Below are 23,624 nucleotides of genomic sequence, written 5' to 3'. Positions count from 1 at the left end.
CACTCAGTGTCTCCTGTTATTCATGTCTTACATTAATATGGTTCATTTATACAATTAATGAACCAATATGGATATATTATTATTGACAAAGTCCATAGTTTATTCAGATTTCCTTAGTTTTCACCTCACATCTTTTTTCTGTTCTAGGATCTCATTCAGGATACCACATTACATTTAGCTTTATGTCTCCTTAGGCTCCTCTAGGCTATAATAATTTCTCAGACTTTCCTTATTTTTGAAGAGCTTGACAGTTTTGAGAATTATTGGCTATTTTACAGAATGTTTCTCTATCAGAAGCTGTCTGATATTTTTCACGGTCAGACTGGAGTTATGGGACTGGAGAGAAAAGTCACAGAGGGTAAAGTGCCATTTTCATCACGTTATTCCAGAAATACATACCAGCATGATTCATCACTGTTGATGTTGACCTTGACTGCCTGGCGGATGTTAGTGTTTGTCAGGTTTCTCTATGCAATGTTACTTTTTTCCCCCTCTTCCCATAGTGTAGTCTTTGGAAGGAAGTCACTATTTGTAGCCCAAGCTTAAGAAGTGGGGGGTTATGCCCTACCTCCTTGAGGTGAGAGTATCTACATAAATTTTTGGAACTCTTCTGCACAAATATGTCTATTTACCCCTAATTATTTATTTATTTAATCATAGGTATTCATTTTATACTGTAGATTATAATTTAATACTCTTAATCTATACTCGTGCTTCTCTTCATAATCAAATGAATCTTTTGCCTTTTCCTAAAGATTCGTCTGGGGAGGGATAAAGCATGACTATTGCTTCAGTTTTTTGAGGCCTTCTGGGAATAAACAAGGCTGTAAAAAAAAAAGAAAGAAAAAAATACTCTTTTATTTATTTTGTTGCTCAAGTCATTTTTTTAGCATTAGCCATTGGGAGCTCCTTCAGTTGGCTCCTGTGTCTCTTTGACGTGTCCCCATCATTTTGGATTTTTTTTTTTTTTTTTTGCTTTATCTTTTCTTGAGTACATCCTTCTGACTCTACAAGGTGCTCCAGGCTTATCTTGTATATATCCTGCCCGATAGAATCAGTGTTTTCTTTTTTTTTTTAAACTAAACTGGATTCTGTAATAGTATTCGTTTGCTTTTTGTTTTTAATTATGAATTAGCATGAGATATTTGTAACGTGATTATATTTTTATCAAAATATCAAGAAAGGTCTGTTTGCTTTGTGACTTTCCAGCTAGCCTGAATTTATTTCCATTAAAGATATAATTTGGTTTAGTTGCAACCAAGATTCCTATCAAGTGACTAAAGTGGTACCTCATTGTTTACCTGACATTTATCATATTTTCAAAAAATGAACTGGTTCCACACAAGTGAATTTTTCAGATGCTTAAAGCTTAGACTTTTCATTTGTCTGTTCTTTCCTTCCTTCAGGGAACATATTTTAGACACCTGCCATGTGCTAGGCACAGTGCTGGGTACCCAGAACAGAGAGACAAGACACAGCTTTGTTTCTTGAGTAGTCCACAGTCCGGTAGGGACATAGTTATACCTCAGCATGATAAGTGCTATAATAAAATTAAGCTCAAGATGAAGTAGAAGCCAACAGAAAAGATCAAGGATAATTTCTTGACATTTCAAAGGATAAATATTAATTACCCAGATGAAATAGGAGAGAATGAGTCAGGCAGGGAGGTGAAAGGAGATGGGCAAGGATGTTTTAACAAAATGAGTAGCATGTAACTGAAAGAGTATGCCTTTCTGAAGTACTACAAGGTGCTCACTGTGGCTGGAGCATAAAATAAGGTGGAGGTAGTGGTGAGAGTTGAAAAGTAAGCCTAGGATCCATCATAAAGGGCCTCATGTGCCATGTTTATATGTTAACATTTTGGTGGGGGGAGCACTGCTGGAGGGTTTTTAGGCGGAGGAGCAAGCAATCACTTTGACATTACTGTGGACAATGAATTAGAGTAGCCAAGAAACAAGGTGAGGAATCCATTTCAATAATCTAAACTAGAGATGAGGACCGTGATAACAGATTGAGTGAAGTGGATGGATTGGAGAGATAAAAAGGAAGTAGAATCAACACACCTTATCAACATACGGATGTGAGGTTAAAAAAGAGTGGGTGAGGGCTTCCCTGGTGGCGCAGTGGTTGAGAGTCCGCCTGCCGATGCAGGGGACGCGGGTTCGTGCCCCGGTCTGGGAAGATCCCACATGCCGCGGAGCGGCTGGGCCCGTGAGCCATGGCCGCTGAGCCTGCGCGTCCGGAGCCTGTGCTCTGCAACGGGAGACGCCACAGCAGTGAGAGGCCCGCGTACCACAAAAAAAAAAAGAGTGGGTGATAATTGAAGTGATAAATAAAACAGACCTTACCTGCATGTACCTGACAATATAGGCTTGTACAAAAATTACCACAATATAATTAAAACCACATTTATGTCCCTTACTGAACAGAAGTTTGTGTGTCTACTTTCCAAATATTTTGGAAGCATTACTGTAGCTTAACGGTCCAGTGATGGTCCCTGTAAAGGAACAGTACATGTGAGGATTAAGTACTGAAGAGCTCTGGTATGTCACACTCTCGAGTTCTCAAAAATAGAACCAAATGAACGGAAAAGAAATCAACACTAGATGTAGGGAAATTTTTCAAATTAAAATTTGAAAAATTTATTTCTCTGGCACAATCCTTGTAGCTAGTGTACAGCAGCCAGCTTGAGCTGCCACGCCAATGTGTCTAAAAATTTTCTCTTACATTTCTTGGCAGAGCTTAGCTAATACTGTCTGTTATCCCGGGTAGAAAATACAGTGATACAATACAGTTACACAGTGCATCGGTCTCACCAGCTCCTCTTGCTGTGCAAATAGCTCCATAAATGTAAGTTTGGCACTTGGGAAACCACAAATATTTTTGGCCTGCTTACGTGGCATTTTACACAAACATTTTGGCTTACTACATGTCACTGTAACATTAATTGGGGTTATTCTTTATATTAATAAATGATTTTTGCCTCAAAAAGTTCCCAGAGAACATAAATGAATCTGGCCAGTATTGTCATGAAATATCTCAACATTTCCATAACGCTACTGGCAAATGATAGCAGCTCATTTCTGCAGATGAGAAAATTGAAATAGTGACTTAGATGTATCACCTCAAGCCTCCTTGTCTGATGTCTTCCGTATATATGCTGTTTCCAAAATAACATGGTTCAAAATAAAACAAGCATATTCAAATGTCAGATAACAAGTTTATATAATCCCTTAGTCATGAAGGCAGTTCCAGAAGGAGGTAGAAGACAACCAAAACAGAATATTGTAATTTTTATAAAATGAGAGGTAGAGAAAGGACTAGGAAACAGTCCAAAAGGCTCCTAGACAGTAACATCCTCTCCTAATTAGAGTGAAATCAGTAAAATAGTCATCATTAGGTTTACTAATATCCACTGAAATACAAAATAAAATAAGAAACACAGTTCATGCCTTGGCTTGATAAGTGCAAGAAAAACAGGATTTGCCTGCAGTTGTTTTGTTATAGCTTCGTACCATTCATGATGAGAAGAAACTTCTGGATAGACTGTACAAGTGGTTTTCTAGCTGCCTCTACAGATTTGTAGTTCCACTTGACTCATTCTTTCTCCTAACAAGTCATGAGAAAAATAGTATCTTTTAATAAGGAACTAATGAGTTGATATCTAAGAATTTCCTAATTAATTTATTCATTTCAAAAATTTAAGTATAAATCGTTTTTAACATTAAGATGAACTGTTCAATACAACCTCCTGACCAACGTTTTTTTTTTTTTTTTTTTTTTTTGCCGTACGCGGGCCTCTCACTGTTGTGGCCTCTCCCATTGCGGAGCACAGGCTCCGGACGCGCAGGCTCAGCGGCCATGGCTCACGGGCCCAGCCGCTCCGCGGCATGTGGGATCTTCCCGGACCGGGGCACGAACCCGTGTCCCCCGCATCGGCAAGGGGACTCTCAACCACTGCGCCACCAGGGAAGCCCCCTTTCTTTCTCTTTCTTTTTTCTTTTCTTTACTTTCTTTTCTTTCCTTCCTTCCTTTCTTTCCTTTCTGCATTGGATCTTTGTTGTTGTATGTGGGCTTCCTCTAGTTGTGGCGAGTGGGGGCTACACTTCATTGCAGTGCGTGGACTTCTCACTGCGGTGGCTTCTCTTGTTGCAGAGTACCGGCTCTAAGCACATGGGCTTCAGTAGTTGTGGCATGCGAGCTCAGTTGTTGTGGCTCACGGAATCTAGAGCACAGGCTCAGTAGTTGTGGTGCACGGGCTTAGTTGCTCCATGGCATGTGGGATCTTCCCAGACCAGGGATGGAAACTGTGTGTGTCCCCTCCATTGGCAGGCGGATTCTTAACCACTGTGCCACCAGGGAAGTCCCTGCTTTTTATATACCAAAGTAAGTCCAGGCTCGTAAACATTTTTAGTAAGGAAGGAACTGAAGATAACACCATGTTTTGTATTTTCAAGTATCATCTAGGGGGCTTCCCTGGTGGCGCAGTGGTTAAGAATCTGCCTGCCAATGCACGGGACATGGGTTCGAGCCCTGGTCCAGGAAGATACCACATGCTGTGGAGCAACTAAGCCCCTGTGCCACAACTATTGAGCCTGAGCTCTAGAGCCCACGAGCCACAACTACTGAGCCCGTGTGCCGCAACTACCGCCGTGCGCCTAGAGCCCATGCTCCGCAACAAGAGAAGCCACCGCAATGAGAAGCCCGCATACCGCAACGAAGAGTAGCCCCCGCTCGCCGCAACTAGAGAGAGGCCACACACAGCAACGAAGACCCAACGCAGCCAAAAATAAATTTATTAATTAAAAAAAAAGTATCATCTAGGAAAGGCCTTACACACAGATTGAAAAGTAATGTGTAAATCTTTGTATTGTGGGTGTGGTCCCTATGAAATCTAACCAACTACCAAAAATCTCTCTTCCACATCTAACCCATGCCCTTCTTTACTAAGTGACGCATAAAATTTGTCAAATTCAACTTTTAATACCTAGTTTAGATTTATGGACCTATAGAAGTAATGTGGAGGAAGTTATAAAGCTGCGCTGTCTATTATGGCTAGCCATTAGCTACATATGGCTATTTAAATCAAAATTTAAGGGACTTCCCTGGTGGCGCAGTTGTTATGAATCCACCTGCCGATGCAGGGGACACGGGTTCCATCCCTGGTCCGGGAAGATTCCACATGCCACAGAGCAACTAAGCCCATGTGCCACAACTACTGAAGCCTGTGCGCCTAGCACCTGTGCTCTGCAACAAGAGAAGCCACCGCAATGAGAAGCCCACGCACCAGAGCGAAGAGTAGCCCCCGCTCACCGCAACTAGAGAAAGCCCACGCGCAGCAATGAAGACCCAACACAGCCAAAAATAATTCATTAAAAATAAATAAATAAATATTTAAATTTGATTTAATTTAAAACTCAGTTCTTCAGTTGCACTAGCCACATTTAAAGTGTTCAGTAGCCACATGAAGCTAGTGGCTGCCATATTGGACAGCACAGTTGTAGAACATTTATTGGACAATGCAGATGTAGAACAATGCAGAGAGTTTAATTTGACAAAATAGTCTAGAAAGTATTGATACAAAAGGCACTTCAGTTGATAGTGACTTACATACTTATATATAACATATGATGGCTTCTCAGGAGGGAAGGCAATCAAACTGTTTATAAACAGAACCTGTAATTTCATTTTGCCAAAAAAGTGACTTAAGTTTTATAAATCCCACTTTCTTTCCTAAAATCCTACCCTAAAAAATTTACAAATGCAGAACTTGTGAAGGCTACATGTGCAGAATTGTATGTAGAGCCAGTTCAGGATTCCCAGAATTTCTCCAGTCCATCTTACACTACTCTTCCCTTCTACACATTTGCTCATTAGCTTCTACGCAATATGTTGACTTAAATGTTTATCTCATATATATATATTTTTTTAACTTCTGCCTAATTTGCTGACTTAGATTGTACCCTTTTGGTAGACAAAGACTAATATGTAGCCATATTTGTGTATCATCTTGAGGTTAAAGTCTCTAAGTGCCACTTATACACCCCATATTTTTCAGCTTTGTATAAGAAAGTGATTGTTCTTAAGGAAATATTGTCACCCAGCCCTTAGTAAAAATGATAAAATATTTTTTCCACCCTCAGTTTTTTCAAAAGTAGACCCTTCTGATAAACTCTGCTCTATAATGCCTGAGTCCAGGTTGAGCCTGGGAGGTGTTAGGATAAGCCTGGAACGTCTTGTGCCAGAAACTGTTGGGGGCATAGTCGAAGGACATGGATGCCAGCCTAAAGTTCCCACTGGCCAAATCTGGGGGAAATTAAGTATAGTAATGAATTATAAGTCATTGAAAAAATAGGAATGTATTAGTTCATACTGATGATGGATGGATGGATGGAGAAGAAAGGAAGGCTCTTCTTTATAGTACAATGCTGACTGGTAAATTTGGATGGAATGATGAAGTTGGAAAATCACCATTCTGCAACCATCACAACAAAGATTGGTTTAGGCAAGAATGATCAGTAGATGCTAAATATAGGGGGGATGTTTTGACAAGGAACAGGATGTTTACATAGTCTTAATTGTCTTCTCACTGCTTCTTAGTTACAAGGAGGAAAATAACTATAATATGGAAAAACCAGTGAGAGGCAGATGGGCCTCTGGATATGATACCTTGAGATACATTCAGCATCATTTATGTCATATTTGTATGTAAGTGGGAGGCATAACCTGAATTTAATCATAAGAAGACATCAGACAAAATCAAAGTGGAAATCATTCTATTAAAAAAAAAGTGTCCTGCATTCTTAAAAATGTCAATGTCTTGAAAGATAGGGGAGAAGAAGGCAGGGGGAAGGCTGAGGAACTATTCCAGATTAATGGAAACTAAAGAGACATGACAACTTACTGTTAATCTTTGATATAGGACTGGATCTCTGGACTAGAACTGAAAAAATGATAAAAAGGTCATAATTAGGACAGTTGCCAAGACTGGAATATGGATGGTAGATTAGATAAAGGGTATTGGTGTTAAATTTCCTAAATTTGCTAACTATATGATGAATATCTTTGTTCTTAGGAAGTACACAATGACGTACTTAAGGGTAGAGGAGGAGGATGTCTGTAACTTAGTCTCAGATGGTTCAAGAAAATGATTGTGCATGTGTGGAGACAGAGAATACAATTACAAATGTACCATATCGTCAACAGTTGGTGAATTTGAGTAAAGGCTACAAAGAAGTTCTCCAAGTGTTGCAAGTTTTCCATAAATTTGAAATTATTTCAAAATAAAAATTTTACAACTCTGTTCGATGTTCTCTAGCCCTTTCTAAGGCACAAAATGACATGACGGTGATGAAGATGCAATCAGAGGGACTTTCGAAAGAATATGACCGGCTCCTGAAAGAACACTCAGAACTTCAGGTGGGTGACATCCATTTTACGAGCCTCAGCTTTTTGAAATAGTAATTAATTACCTAAGTCAATTATTTGGGTTATTTGCCCTTCGCAAGCCAAGAGGATTGATAGTTAATCCTGATTTTGCAAAGTGATTAAATAAGCCAATTTTTACTTGAAGATTGGGATATTGCATGAAAATAATCATAACAGAGAGAATTACTGACATGCTAACTTACAGCATTCTAGCTGGAGTAAACTTTTAAGCCAAAGAATTGAGCCATAAAAACAGCAGCATTGGAAACCAGACTGGTTCTGGAAAAATTTAGTTTTACCATTTAGAATGTTTGCCATATGCACGCCAAAATAAAGCCAAAAATTGAAGACCCACATTACACTACTCCTTCTATCCCACTGTTTGAAATATCTTAGGACAAAGGCTGAGGCATTCAAATATATGTTTTACCTCCAGAGTTGAGTTGAAAGATGGAAATGGAGAAAACCTTTTTATCATTGAAGTCACAAAGTCAGGGGCCATGGTTTTCTTTCTGTTCCCCTTCAGTCCAGCAAGAGTCAGTTCCCTACCTTCACCCATGTTGGGTTTGTCTTCCATTCCTTCTTGGGCTGCCAGCCCCTAGCCTGATTTGATTTCCCAGCCCACTTTGACCACGTGTGGGGAGAATTCAGGGAAGAGACCATTCCAGAGGCAACCCTGGCCCTCGCAATTCCTCCCAAGATGGAGGGTCTCTGCTCTTCTGCTTTCAGATTGGGTTTATCCTTAGAAATGGGCAGCATTTGTGGCCTTCAGTGAGGGCTTTTTAGCAATTACAGCTCTACAGTTATTTCACTGTATTAGAAGCCTTAGTACCAGGACTCATTTCCCTGCATGTCAGTGGTCATTGTATCTTCAGGATCCAGCACTGTGCCTGGCACAAGACAAACAAGCACGATGTTCATAGGCTTGGAGTCAGACAGGCCTCGAATAACTATAACTTTCTTACTAGCTTTGTGATCCCAAGTAGGTCATGTCACCCCTCTGGGGCTCACTTTTCTTCATCTGTAAAATCAGAATAGTAATAACACCTGGCTCACTGGCTTGTTGGGAGGATTAAATAAAATGTGTAGGGTGCTTAGCATTGTGCCTGGCTGATAGTAAACACCCAAGGAATGATAGCTGTTATCATAATTATCACTATTGCCAGTACTCCTCTGTAGAAATTTTACTGAAAGAATGACTTATTCTCATCCAGCCACTTTGGCCTTGATTAGAGCCAGTCAAGAGATAATCTGATGCACATCTGTAATCTGGTATTCCCAGCTGAGTTGCATGTCTGATTTAACTGACCTACTTTGACAGTAGGGTGACCAGAGAAGCATAGATACCCTGTGGGCTCCAGACCCAGGACACCAAGAGCTCAGATCTCATGCTCTGGAGTAGATAGTTAGATTTTCAGCAGGACCACCCTTTCTCCATCTCTACAACAGAGGTCCTGAAATTGCTGACTTCACCGTGGCATGATGAGAATTGTTCCATTGCATACTTAAAGATCCACCATAGAAAGTGAAGAAACGTTTCAGAAGCCTCTCGCCTAGAAATAGAACTATTTTTCCCTCCCATCTGTGAGATCAGGGTGTAGTCAACAAGGATGAGCATCTACACCAGTGGTCTCTGCCCAGGGTATCAGAAACGTTTAGATCCCTGGATGGAGAAAGAAGCAGAGAATGTCCCATTGTGGTAACAGCCAATGATTCTGTTAATCCCTCAAGAATGTATATGATAGTAAGATACCTTCAACCCATTTTCTTTCCCCCAAAAAAGCTTCAGTTTGAAGCTTATGCATTCCTGATAAAAGATGTTCAAAAGTTTTTACGAGTAATCTCTTCCCAAGAAAGTAGTTTTTATACCTGTCTTTGAAAAAATGTCCTCATCCCAGATATGCCAGGTGCCAGGCTGAGAGTTGGGCCTTGGTGCATTTAAGCCTTGTATCCAGGTTTTTGAAATACTTATGGATGACATTTACTGAGGGTGTGCTCAGGACCAAGCACTTGGCTGATGGCTTCATATATGTTATCTGCGTTCTCTCCTTGATAGCCCATCAAATTATTGATAAAATACATATTTTAATACCCTATTTTGTGAATGAGGGAAAGGAGACCCAGAGATGTTAAATAATGTACCCAAAGTCACTGAACTGAAAAGTGATAGCTTTCAAAGTTGGATTTAAAGTCAGGAAATCTTTCTTCAGAACTTCCATCATTAACCATTATGTTCCTTCACCTGTGCTGGTCATTGGACTGTGGGTTCTGGGGTCCGCTGTCTGGATTCTGTGCAGATTCAGCCAAAGGGAGGCACTGGTAGAAGACTGAAGGCAGGAGGAGGGGGAAAGCCAAGAAAGTCTCCTGTTTTCTCCACTTCGGGTGGCATCTGCCACAGCAGCCTCATCTCTTTCCATGGTCCCAGTTCCCACTGGGCGTCTTCCACCTGGTGGGACCTCGTTCCTGGGATCTGTTAACACTGTCTCCTCCATTGCCCTCCAGCCCAAAGAATGGTTTTCTGCCGTTGCTAATACCTGAGGTGTCTTTTACCACCCTATGTGGTGTGTCTACTCTCTCACCACCTATGAAACCAATTCCCTGTGATAAATATCTGATGAAAAAAACTCTCAGCTCCATGGTTGACCAGTTCTGTAAACCTCGGGTGAATCATTTGACATTCATGCAACTTGGCTTCTTCAGTACTTAGATGAGGATTATAATATTTCATGAGCATTAAATCAGATCCTGGGCAAGAAAGCACTTTAAATATATTTAAACAAGAAAAACTCTCTACAACTGTACGGTGCTATGAGTTATTTCTCGACTGGACACTTCTTTTTCCCATCCACCTACTTAACCCTCCATTGTCCAGTAGGAGAACCTGAATAAGATTCTGAAATATAGGTGTCATTAAATGAGAACCATTTTCTTAAAAGTGACTCTTACACTTTGATATTCACCTTCTGAACCCAGCTGAGAAGCAAAAGATTGCTGTAGACCATCTACAGTAAAAAGCTGTACCAAACTGTTCTTCACGATTTTACTTCAATTGTCAGACCAACCTCAATAATTGAATTACATCATAAAGTTCATTGGGAAACTTAACTTTTCAATTTTATATACTTGATTTACTTTAAATAAAATAATCATAAAATAAAGGACTGTTAAAACGTTAAGGAAACAGGTGGAAGAGAGGAAAGCTTGTTTCTTTACTGTAAACAAATCCCACTTTACATCTTTTAAATTTGTTTGGATTTCCCCATCTGATCCCCTTCCTGTTATAGGCACTAAATAAATATTAGAAAATAATTCCTTTGAAATATGTAGTCTTTGCCTTTCCTTGTTTGCCCTGGCTCTCTTCTAGAAAAGAAAACCCAGAATGTACTCAGAATAATTGGCAGCTAGCCATTTTAAAATTTCATTTTGGAAAATCACCCTTCACTTAAGGGACTTACCCAGAATAGCAGATCCATTAAAGCTGTGCTTTTTATCTTAGGTGGTAAGATACATGGAAACACATAAAAGCGGTACCTTGTTACTCATATACCTCCTCTAATGCTGTCTTCTGACTCGATTGCTTAAAGTTGATGTTACTGAAGTTGCTCTGAAAGCAGAAATGCTCAGCCGCAACGAGAGCTCGATAGCTTCCCGGGTGCAACAATAACCCCAGAACTCCATTGTTTGTGATTTTTTTTCTCAGTGTAGATGTCTACCTTCTTCGTGCAAATGATCTCTCTGGTTAACTTCTATCCCATTTTCCTCCAGTTTTAAATCATGTATTATAGTCGTCTTGAGATCAGCAAAGAGTATAATTTGAGAAGCCAGTTCTATTGGCAAATATCTGAAGAACCAAAAGAAGCCCACCCCATATGGGTTTTTTGGTTCTCTTCTTTCTTTGCCAAAAATCTTCATTAAGTTTGCAAGAGGGAAATTTTAGAAATTTTGTTTTCCTTGTATAAGCTGTGAAATGAAAGCAAAATATATTAAAGCAGAGGAAAAGGTGAACTTATCAAGAGTGTTATTTTTTATCCCTCTAAGCACTTTTTCAAGTAAAACTACTCACTTTGTAGTTTTTTAAAATTTGAGACTTTCTCAATCTATGTTTTAATTTGATATTCTCATAATAACTATACACAGAAAAGGATGTTTTTTAAAAGTCCTTGTCATATTTATGAATGTGTTTCTCACTCTTGCTATAACTACCCGTCACATTTTTTTTCTTGCAGGATCGTGCAGCGAAAGGCAATAAGAAAGGCCTGTGAACTTTATGAAAGAAGACTGTGATACACCATGTCAAGAGGATAAATTTGTTATCATGTTAGCCTCTGGAAAACTTAAAGTTCAGTTCAGAAAAACAAACTGTCTGTGACCAGCCAGTATTTTTTTAATGCCACACACATAGGCTATTGTCATAATGGCATTATCACAATATTTGATGATGTTTCAGATATATTGTAAAGTCTGTATTCTAGCTCTCAAGTGAAATATAAGCATGTTAAACACCTTATCTAGATATAGTAACACTGGTGTATGGTGGCTGTTTACCGATAAAAGGAGAAATTCATTAGCCACTTACTTCCAAACTTAGATTTTTAAGTTGCATGAAACCATTAAACAACCTTAAAAGCTTTGATGAATTTCCAATAATAATACTACGCTTACTTAATCAGACGATGGTGTATTTGAAAATAGTATTCAATATCAGCAAGTTTGTTCATAGGGAGATTAACTAAGGATAAATGATTAGAAGTAGCTACTATATTTATAGGTAAGAGTCAGAAAGAGCAAAAAATAATGACCTTAAGTTTTATTTTTTTAAGCCTGATGGTACTGCAGTTGACTGTCATAAAACAACTATATTGATAATTATATTTTTGTTACTGTGCTTCTGCACCTGTTGGGGATTATTTTTGTTGACATTTGTGTTACTAACACATAATTAGTAAAGATTCTGCTTTTTTAAAGTTCATCTGGGAATGGAGTTTACATCTATTTGCATAACTGCCACAGCACTGAACTGAAATTATTTTACAACAACGTGGAATTCTTGACTTGGAAATGTATAATGTATCCAAAAAGCAGTGTTTCCCATTGCTGTGAGAGTTGCTAATTATACAAATATTACCTCAAATATACACACAGTGGCGTCACAGTTTTGCCAAGATGTTTCTGTATTCTGAAAGCTAAATATTAAATACTGTTTTTCTATTCAAATATTCCATTTAGTTTCCTTTAGGAGAGGATGATTGTATATTAATGCGATTTAGGTTGTTCCAGTGTTTAGACTTGAAAAACCATCTTCCTTGTCTCTAAATATAAAAGAAAATGGAAAATAACTACTGGAGTTTTTACTTTTCTGGTATTTGTTTTATCCTTTGTTATTTATTATCATTTTAGCACCAACTTCATGCATATTTAATTTTTTTCACTGTAAAGTGGGTGAAGTGAGCAAGTACGTAAGTATTTTATTTCAGATAAAAGGAGTTAACTGCTAGAAAACAGACATGTAGGAGACATTTAGCAGAGTAAGAAATGGGAGTTAGACCATATGGGCTGACAGCACCGTAAATAACAAGGCAAGGGAGCGCTGACAGAGGAGAGAACTGAACAAGTAGCAACTTAGAAATATCGAAGTGCGATCTACCTGGTTAAGGATATAGATACTGTTCGTGATCCTGGCCTGGTGAACAGAAATCAAGTCTAATGACAGAGTAACATACAGAAAGTAGAAAATACACAGCTTTAGAACTGGTAGAACCAAATTATAATCCTAGCTTCAGCACTAATTTAGCCATGGGATTTTGTACAAATTATTCAAACTTGCTAGATTTACATTTCCTCACCTCCGAAATGGGAGTCATAATATTTAGGTCAGGGTTATTGTATAAACTAAGATAACACAGTGATTCGCGAAGTTATGCAGACTGTACAGCAAGGGGAAAGCCCAGGTGCTCTTTGAAGAGCATAAGGATTTGAAAGATTCCCAGAAGACACTTTAAAGTATACATTTAAGTATTCTTAGTCCTCAACCCTCTCAGTTGTCCAGGTCTGCAAACTGAGGCCTGAAAAGTGTATGCAGTTTTCCCAAGTTAACATGGATAGTTAGATCCAGGGCTAGGATTTGAGTCTAGAATTTAGGTGTCCTAGTTCCCCAGATATTACTCTAGTTTTTATAAACAAATTAGCTATAATTTGCTAAAAAAAATACTGCCATGTACTAGCCAAGGTCTGGACTATGGAGTCTGGCTCCCATGTCGTGTATTTTACACTACACTGAAGGCCTCTTGAGCTCTGCTTCTTAGTTCTTATGATTCTCCTAGCCAGTGAGGGTGTTTAGCAAATCCTATTATAAATAAACACGTATTCCATGGATTTAGTTAGACTGCATATTAAGTTATGTTCCTCCTGTCAGTAATGACTTTTTTTTTTTTTAATTATTTTTGGCTGCATTGAGTCTTTGTTGCTGTGCACGGGCTTTCTCTAGTTGCGGCAAGGAGGGGCTACTCTTCGTTGCAGTGCGCAGGCTTCTCATTGCGGTGGATTCTCCTGTTGGTGGAGCATGGCCTCCAGGTGTGCGGGCTTCAGTAGTTGTGGCAGGCAGGCTTCAGTAGTTGTGGCAGGCGGGCTCAGTAGTTGTGGCTCGCGTGTTCTAGAGCGCAGGCTCAGTAGTTGCGGTGCACGGGCTTAGTTGCTCCGCAACATGTGGGATCTTCCCAGACCAGGGCTCGAACCCATGTCCCCTGCATTGGCAGGTGGATTCTCAACCACTGCGCCACCAGGGAAGTCCCAGTGATGACTTCTTTATATCTTAGGCTGTATTATAGGTTCAAACACAGAAGTGTTATTCTTGCCCTTTGCTATAAGTTGCTTAAGAGTTTTGTCAGACTCTGTCCTACTTGCAAATGTACCTTGAAGTTCCAGACTCCAGGAAGTTGCACTTAAGAAGTTCTAGCCGAGCATCTAGAATTTGGCGTTAGTCATCCTTATTTCTTGCCGGGCTCTGTCTTGGGCCCCAGTACTGGTAAGTAGATTACCTGGAACCCCAGTCTAGAGCCTGGAATTTAACTGCTTTCTATGGTGCTGTCCTGATGCCACCAACCTGCCTGGATCTCTAAAGACCCATGCTGTGGTCCCGGAGCTGTTCTGCCTGCCTGCTGAGACCTCACAGCCTCCTTGGACCTCAGAGCCACAGCCACTTGGCTGCACCTGCTCCTGTCCTCCTGCCCCGCCTGTGGGGCTTGGTCTGGTTCTGCCTTCCCATCCCATTGTCCGTCGCCTTCTCACCATCCCTCCCATCTACATCCCACCACAGCGGAACAGCCATGCCCGGACCAACTGACAGGTGACACACCTTACGCTTGAGGGCCCACAATGCAGTGCATAAATACAGCGGTCCTTTTATGCCTTGACTAATATCTGGAATGAGTTATTTGAAGGCCATGAAGCCCTTTTGAATTTTTTTTTTTATTCCTCAGCCTTCCTTTCCTAGAATTCTTGAAACACCACTAATGAAAATACCATTTTCTTTTTTTAACATTTCTTTCTCTAAATTTACCAAGTGGCATTTATTTCACAGTATTGCTTTCCACCTTGATCTCTAAACATATGACTTCGTCTTTCCTTGTATAGCCAAAAGTGATTTCCAACACTACAAAACTGAAAACAACCTCCCAGAAGCTGTCCATGTCCTGATGCCTGGAATCTGAATATTCTCCTCTGGCAAAAAAGTGAATATTACCTGATATGGCGAACCACGTGATGAAGTTAAGGCTCTTGAGATGGGGAGATTATCCTGAATGATCTGAGTGGGCCCTAAATGCCATCACAGGTCTCTTTAAAAGAGGCAGGGCTTCCCTGGTGGCACAGTGGTTGGGAGTCCGCCTGCCAATGCAGGGGACACGGGTTCGTGCCCCGGTCCGGGAAAATCCCACATGCCGCGGAGCGGCTGGGCCCGTGAGCCATGGCCGCTGAGCCTGCGCGTCCGGAGCCTGTGCCCCGCAACGGGAGAGGCCACAACAGTGAGAGGCCCGCGTACTGCAAAAAAAAAAAAAAAGAAGAAGAAGAAAGAGGCGATGGGAGATAATACCACCCGGAAGAGGGGAAGGTGCTGTGACCACAGATGCAGAAAGCAGAGCGCTGCAGCCACCAGAGCTGGAAGCGGCAAGGGACGGGTTCTCCCTGGAGCCCCTCACAGGAGCCGGACCCTGCACACCCCAGCCAAACTGATTTTGGACTTCTGGCCTTCAGAACTGTGAGACAGTAAACTTGTTCCAAGCCACCAAGTGTGTGGTAATTTGTTACGGCAGCCATAGGAAACTAACGCAGGAACATGCAGGACAAATCTGTAATGGGCTGGAGTGAATTTCACAGCAGGTAGAAAACAGACACTCTTTGACACCAGCTGGGCTTCCCCAAAGATAGCCTTAGCTGTCTCCCCTCTTAGTTCTCTTCCTCCTTCAATTTTATTTCTCTCCACCCCCACTGCCACTGCCAAACCAAGCCATCATCCCTTCTCACCTGGACTACTGTCACCACTCCCTGCCCGTCTCCTCCCTAGGTCCACACTCTCAGAAACCACAGCATTCCCTGCTTAAAGTCTAGCAAGTATTCCCACTGTACCTCAGATGAGACTCCCGAAACCTCACCAGGCCCCTACCTCCTCTCCAGCCTCACCTCCATCTACTTGCCCTGCCGACCACAGCGGCATTCAGAGTCCTCTTAGAACAAGCCAAGTTCTTTCCCCTCTCAGCGTTTTTACATACACAGTACCTCCTCCCAACCCTATTTTGTTTATCCTATTTTATTTTTATCCTATTTTATTTTCATACTTATCATTGTCTGCAATGATCTCATTTATGGTTTGGTTTTGTCTCCTGCCCGGAGACTTAAACACAGTTCCTACACACGGTAGAACAGTATTTCTCAACAGGCAGTGGGGAAGATGTTCCCAAGGGACACTTAGCCATGTCTAGAGGTGTTTCGGGTTGTCATAACTAAGGGACTGCTGCGGGTGGGTAGAGGGCAGGGATGCTGCTAAACTCACTCAACAATGCACAGGGTGGCCCGCCACAAGAAGGAGTTCTCTGACCCCGAATGTCAATATTGCCGAGGTTGAGACACCCTGCAGTGATGCTTATGGCGGAGGATTCTCGGTGTGCCCCAATACCAATCTTTAATGCACCTGTGGTGAGAGATACCCCGATGTTTTTACACACAGCTGCCAAGCATAAGGACAGTATTTTCCAGTCTCCTTGTAGGTAGAAACAGGAAGGAATGTCACGTGGTGGCAGTTTCTTTTTTTTCCTTCTTCCATCCTGCTGCCTGATACACAGGCGCTGCCATCTGAGATCCTGAGATTGAGGCCGTGCAAGCTAAAGCAACAAGACAGAAGGATGCTGTGTGCCTGCCACCACAGAGCACCCAGCTCTCCTGCATCGCTTCTCACCAGATAGTTCAGTAAATAAATGACAACAGATATGTTTAATGCATTGTCTCTCTTAACAGCCTAGACATGGATAAAGAACCAAAAACACATTTGGCCTTCTAGCACAAAACCATCAACCTTTTTTCCTTTCTCTTTCCTACTCAAAGGGTTTCGACTTCCCTGCCATCTTCATTAGGATCATGATTTTAAATTACATCCTCTACTTTCTCTGCAGTCCAGCTTATTATATTTAACTTAACCATTATTAGTCCATTGACAGCGTGCAGTGTGCCCCCCCACAATGTCTGTGCATTTCACACGGGAAGAATTTACAAGGAAAGATCTCTGGTCTCTCCTCTGTCTTTACTGTGACTTTTGCCACAAGGAGAACAAACACAGGCGCATTCGGTTACACTTTGTATAACCACACAGAACATAAGAGCTTGAGGTCTAATTGTGACAAAATTAGAAAAGACTAAAGGTCCTACAGGGTTTTGTTCTTGGTGATCACCTGTTTTTCTAAATTTGGGCAAAGGACGTATTTGAAGTTTTGGCTTTGCCCCCTAAGCCAGATGCCTTCCTGGTCAGCCAAGTTTCTCCAGAATGTATTTATCACTCCTTCAGAGATCTTTGTTCTCCCTGAAGCAACACTGTGGTAAAGAATTTCATTCTCATTCTTCCAAGGGCTGCCAATTTCCTGGAGCCCAAATGACTTCCTGGCACATCTCAGCCAAGGGCTTCCTGAAATAACCCTCCACGGGGAGGTTACTTCTGAAAAGTCTTCTTTAAGTTTGTTTGGTTTTTTCCTCTTAAAACAAAATTGACACACAACTAACGTAGAAAACATAAAAATCACAGAAAAAGAATACAGTTAGCAGTCTGGTTAATGCTCTTACACATACAAATACTTATTATACACATAGGAATATTTACAAAAGTGAGAGCATGCCATACATGCTATTCTGTGACCTGCTTTTATTCCCCGACATCAATAAAGATTTTTCTAGAACAGGACCTCCAACAGGTCATGGAAACATCACCCATCACCCGAGGGGTCAGGGTTTTTTCAAGCTACATATAGTCGTACCCATATGCCCCATTCACCACTAACTACACCATTGAGAATTACCACCCCCACCCCCCCCGCAGGCAGCAGGACTGTGCCATAACCGTCCAGTATGTGAGGACAGGAAAAGGGGATGAGAGCCACTGTCCTGTGACACACAATATGTGATTTAGCCCCTGTTGGACATTTAATGAGAACCTTTATTGGCAGAAAATGCTCTACAAGCAGTAGAGCATCGTGGTTATATGCACAGACCACCTGGAATCAAATCCCACTTTGAGTCCTAGTTTCTTCATTTTTAAAGTGACAGTAAGACTACCTCAGGGACTTGCTGAGAGGACTAAATGAGGTAAAACACTTTGTCTGGCAGAAAGCGACTCTGAACGTTATACAAAAACTGGTACCCAATGGTAAATTGCCTTCAAGAAAGAGAAAGGAAGAGAAAAAAATATAATCTGAAAGGAGAATTTATATGTTTTAAAAATGGACCCCCTAGTTCTACATAATGAAAATGTACAATGAGGCAGTTTTGGATGACTTTTTCTGACAACTCTAGGCTGTCATTCCCCTGACACCTCTCCTCCAGCCCCAGGCAAAGCCCAGCATCTAATTTGCATAGGAATGCAATAAATGTTTGTTTATTTGGATTGAATTCAGTTCTAATGCATCAGATTCTCTTCAGATGATTCTTCCCATTCCTCGTCTTTAGGGTATGTCCTGTTGTTTTAAGATTATGACAGAATCAACTACCATTTTGACCAACTTTCTTAAGATATTACTTAGTCCCTTTTCCAGGCCAGTAACATATTTCTCTTCAAATCCCATTGGCAGATTTGATGTTGTGGAAGGGCCTGTGTCTGGGGTGTTTCATTAGCCACTTGAACCTTTACTGCAACTCTTATTTTTCCTTTCCCTATGATTAAAAATACATACACACTTGTGTATGTGTGGCTGTGTATGTGTGTGATGTTTCTAACTCTTTGAAAAATAAAAGAGGCAAGGGCAGGGGCAAATCTACAGTTTGCAGTGGAGGGGGCTTACTAGATAAAATTTGTAGAGATCTCTGTAAGAAAAATAATATAAAATTACCAAAGCAAAATTAGGTTTGAACATGAGAATTTCTTCAGAATAAGAACAGAAATGACAACAAATTGCTAGAGACTTGGAGACCCAGATCCCTTTCTTCTAAGGGACTCCTTAACTCCATATAAATCTGCCTCTAGGGAAGAAATGGGAGGGCAAAGTTAATGTAATCAACATGCTGAAAACTTCTTCAAAATCTAACGGAACATGCATCACAATCACGTTTTTATTTCATGGTAAGTATATTAGTTTCCTATTGCTGCTGTAACACATTACCACAAATGTGGCTCACAACAACACAAATGTGTTCTCCTACAATTCTGGAGGTTAGAAGTCTGAAATGAGTGTGATGGGGCTAAAATCCGAGTGTTGGCAGGGCTTGTTTCTTCCGGAGGCCCTAGAGGAGGGTCTGTTTCCCCACCTTTTCCAGCTCTGCATTCCTCTGTCTGCATTGTATCCTCAGAGCCAGCAATGGCCAGTGGAGTCTTTCTCTTCACACTCTGACATTGGTCTGCTTCCCTCTTTCACATTAAGGACCCTTGTGATTACATTGTGTCCACCCAGAGAAGCCAGGGTAATCTCTTTATCTTAAAGACGATTGATTTGCTACCATTGCTTTTGATATTTAATTCCACCTGCTATCTTAATTCCTCTTTGCCACGTGAGTTAACACACTTAACAGGAACTTCCCTGGTGGTCCAGTGGTAACAACTAAGAGTTCACAGCTAGGACCCGGTACAGCCAAACTAAGTAAATAAATATTTTAAAAAACAAAAAGAAACAAAACACTTAACAGTTTCTGGGGATTAGAATATGGTCACCTTTGGGGAGACCATTGTTCCGTCTACCACAGTGAAGAAGCTACTTGAATGCCAAGTTCTTTTGAAAATGCTTTTTGCAATCGGATTCCTATAACATTGGTTCTCCGTTTGGAGAATTTGCGGGGTGGGGCGGTAATAGAGGGAATTTTATTTTATTTAAATTGAAGTATAGGTGATTTACAATGTTGTGTTACTTAGAGGCGGGTACAGCAAAGTGATTCAATTATACATACATATCTATTTTTTTCCAGATTCTTTTCCCTTAGAGGTCATTACAAAATACTGAATATAGTCCCTGGAGAATTTTTATTTTTAAAAGTCCATCTGTGAGGGAATCCAAAGCATGACTGTACGTTTCAGAACTGAAAGGGAGCAGGTATTCCAAGCTGAGCATGCCCAAAGCCTGCTGCCTGTGGTTTTTCCAAATGAAGGCAGCTGCAAAACTCTGCCAACACTTAAAGATACCAGATGTAGGATTTTCACTCAAAGAAAACAAAATTGCAAAAAGATAGCTGATTGAACACACCTTTTTACTCTCTCCTAAATTGCACTAAAACTAAAGGGAGTTTTTAAAGGCATAAACCTATAAGGATAAAGTGAGTATGAGAAGAAACAGCACCAAAGTTCTAGAAGCTGCAAAGCAGGTGAACAAGCGGTACTGACTTGGTGGAACTGAGGAAGAATGAATTCTACTTCCTCCAGGAAGGGCAAGTCAAGAACAAAGTCTGTTTAAAGGACCAAATAACTGAGGCTCCGGAAGTGGTGGCACCAGCTACTTCCGGCAAAGGAGTGCTGAAATGAGGCGGCTTGGTTGAAATGCTGTTTGAAAAGCAGATCCCTAGATGCCCCTGTCTTCCTGCAGTGCTCGGTGACCGCCCTCCCTCACCCTAGCAGCGACAGTTCATCTCTCTGAAGAGCTGGTAAAGCAGGTCTTTTTCCGAAACAGAAAACAGGTGAGTTAAATAAATGACGTATCATACTAATTACAGAACTTCTTCCTTAACCCACCATGAGGGCAGCCAGTCCCTCATTTCCAGGCAGAAGACCAAACAATTCTTTTTCTAGGTGGGGATCTCTCAGACCCAAGAGAAAAGACCTTCTGACACAGCCATGGGTGTTGAAATCAGGAGTTCCCGGCCAGCTCTCCCTACAGGACACCTCACCCTCTCACCCAGAGCTTCTAGGCAGCTCTTGAGGTCCCCTCCTTTTAAATACAAGCAGGCAGTCAAGCCTGAGGAGACCTGAGAAAAAGTTCTAATATGAAAAAATAGAGACCAAAAAACAAACTGAAAAAAAAAAAAGTAGAGAAAACAAAGTGTGCTGGAGGAGGAAAACTACAGTGAAAAATAACAACTCTTAATGTCTTCAGAGAAACCGTGGATTCTTATTTCAATACACCCATGAAATTAGAACTGGAAGCTATAAAAAAATTGTTTTTCAGAAAACAAAAATAAGCCCTTAGGAAAAACTAGAAGGAGGGCCCAATCAAATCCCCAGCACAGTGTCTGAAAATAAACCCACATAAATTACCTGGGTTCAAAGAGAAGATTCTCGAGGTTTCCAGTGAGAAAGCACAACACAAAGGTGAAGGGAATCTGAACGAGTTCAGATTTCTCAAAAGGAAATCTGAAAGGTGGAAGACAATGGAGCAAGGCTTTCAAAAGTCTGAGAGGAAATTATTTCCAACCCGGAATTGTGTACTCAATCAAGTTATAAATCAAGTATGAGGGAAGAATAAAGACATTTTCAGGCTCGCAAGTTCTCAAAACTTGTACCTGCCACACACACCTCCTCAGGGAGCTGCAGGTAGAGGATGTGTTCCACCTAAAGGATGAGTAAACGGAGAAGGAGGAAGCCAGGAGCCAGAAAAATGGAGATCCGCGTGGGCAGAGACAGAGGGGGACCAACAGGAGGATGGTCAAGGGAGATTCTTAGCCACGAAGCGGCTCAGACCACTCTGGGAGAGGCTTCTACAAGAAGACGTAGCTGGGCTTCCCTGGTGGCGCAGTGGTTGAGAGTCCGCCTGCCAATGCGGGGGACATGGGTTCGTGCCCCGGTCCGCGAAGATCCCACATGCCACGGAGCGGCTGGGCCCGTGAGCCATGGCCGCTGAGCCTGCGCGTCTGGAGCCTGTGCTCCGCAACGGGAGAGGCCACAACAGTGAGAGGCCCGCGTACCGCAAAAACAAAAACCAAAACAAACAAAAAAATCAAGAAGACGTAGCTAATCACATTCCTCACGTGAATGAACTGGACATAAGGAATATATGGAAAAGAGATTTCGATTATGCTGGAGGAAGGTTTGAGGTTACATAGAGATAAGTTTCAGTGGTCATGGGAAACTAAGCAAATAACACAAGAGGAAAAAACCCAAAAAAAACCCAAGACAATCAAAACTCAAAAGAACATTAAAAAAAAAAAGTCCAGGAAATTAAAAAGTAATAGCTGCTTACCATACAGCTCCATTCTGAATAGAAAACAGAACTATAACAATGGGAATCCTCACTCTTAATGTAACCAAAATTCGGCCCCTGGATTGGGAGATGGAGAAAGGGGGAGTGTGTATGGTTTGGCAGCGGTGGGGACACAGGAAAGAGAGTTAAACTCTCACCTCACAGAGTGGGAAAACTGAAAACAAAAAACCCAAAATGCATGAATATTATTTAGAGATATGGAAATACCTATCAAAGAATCAGCTAAAGGATTTAAAAGTGGTTGTCTCTTCCTGGGAAGGGGAAGCTGGGGGAAGGGGCTGCTGTTCTTATTCACCCTTGTAGAAGTAGTCGATTCCTGAAACCATAACATTGATAAAATTAAAATTTTAAAAAATTTTAAAGAAAACAACATTGCTAAGCTAAGAATCTATTTCACTTTTCTGGAAGTGCTGTTCAGGTGAATGAGAGGTTTATAATACATTATGAGCCCTTTGGGATTGACATACGCCCACTACTATATATAAAATACATAACTAATAAGGACGTACTGTATAGCGCAAGGAACTCTACTCAATACTCTGTAATGACCTATATGGGAATAGAATCTAAAAAAGAGTGGATATATGTATATAACTGTTTCACTCTGCTGCACAGCAGAAACTATACAACACTGTAAATCAAATGTACTCCAATAAAAATTAATTTAAAGAAAGAATAATACATTATGAGCTCTTTGGAAGAAAGAAAGCCTTATTTAGATTTCTTTATATTGGTCCTCAGCCCGTATTAGCATCTCCATTTGTTCCTAGTGTAATTAGGTTAACATTACATTAGCATATGACTTTGCCTTTTCCAGAACTCTAATTAAGATTTTAAAGAAGATGTATACCGGTGGGAATCTCTCATTCACCCTCTGTTAAACACCTTTCCTATTTGATTATAATTCCACTTACTAATTCCTTCTGGCTTTTGTCTTCCAAACAATTTTTGATTTTTATTACATGAAGGCAGTTTGAACTGATCCAGCAAATGGTTTACAAGGTCCAGGTGTAAAATAAATTGGCAACCTAAATAGAAAAGAAGACAGCCATTGGGTAGAAAATGGTGACCAGTGTTACCTCTGCTGATCTGCTTATTAAAAGGACAGTGCTATGAATTTTTTCCCAATTTATTTTAAGTATTTTTTTAGGCTCCAAATCTACACTGAGCATTATGATAATAATAACAGCCAACACTGGGTGAGTACTCACCGTACGCTGAGTTCTCATTGCTTTACTCACTCTTCATTTAATTATTGCAGGAATACTATGAAGTAAATAGTTTTATTATCCCCAATTTGCAGACAAGGAAAATGAGTCTTGGAGAGGT

General features: G+C 40.9%; 1 protein-coding gene across 1 annotated transcript in view; it reads left to right on the top strand.

Annotated features, from left to right (window-relative positions):
- Positions 1-13,583, top strand: part of BCAP29 (B cell receptor associated protein 29) — a 41,251-nt gene extending 27,668 nt beyond the window's left edge. Inside the window, exons 7-8 of the mRNA XM_079932183.1 lie at positions 7,319-7,419; positions 11,655-13,583. Coding sequence (XP_079788309.1) covers positions 7,319-7,419; positions 11,655-11,690 — 137 coding nt within the window. The 3' untranslated portion in view covers positions 11,691-13,583. The remainder of the gene's footprint in view (positions 1-7,318; positions 7,420-11,654) is intronic.
- The last annotated feature ends 10,041 nt before the right edge of the window (positions 13,584-23,624 follow it).

This window comes from Stenella coeruleoalba (genome assembly GCF_951394435.1).
Source record: "Stenella coeruleoalba genome assembly, chromosome: 9".
Lineage (NCBI taxonomy): Eukaryota > Metazoa > Chordata > Mammalia > Artiodactyla > Delphinidae > Stenella > Stenella coeruleoalba.
Note: the sequence above shows the minus strand (reverse complement) of the source record. Positions and strands in the feature narration are given on the sequence as shown.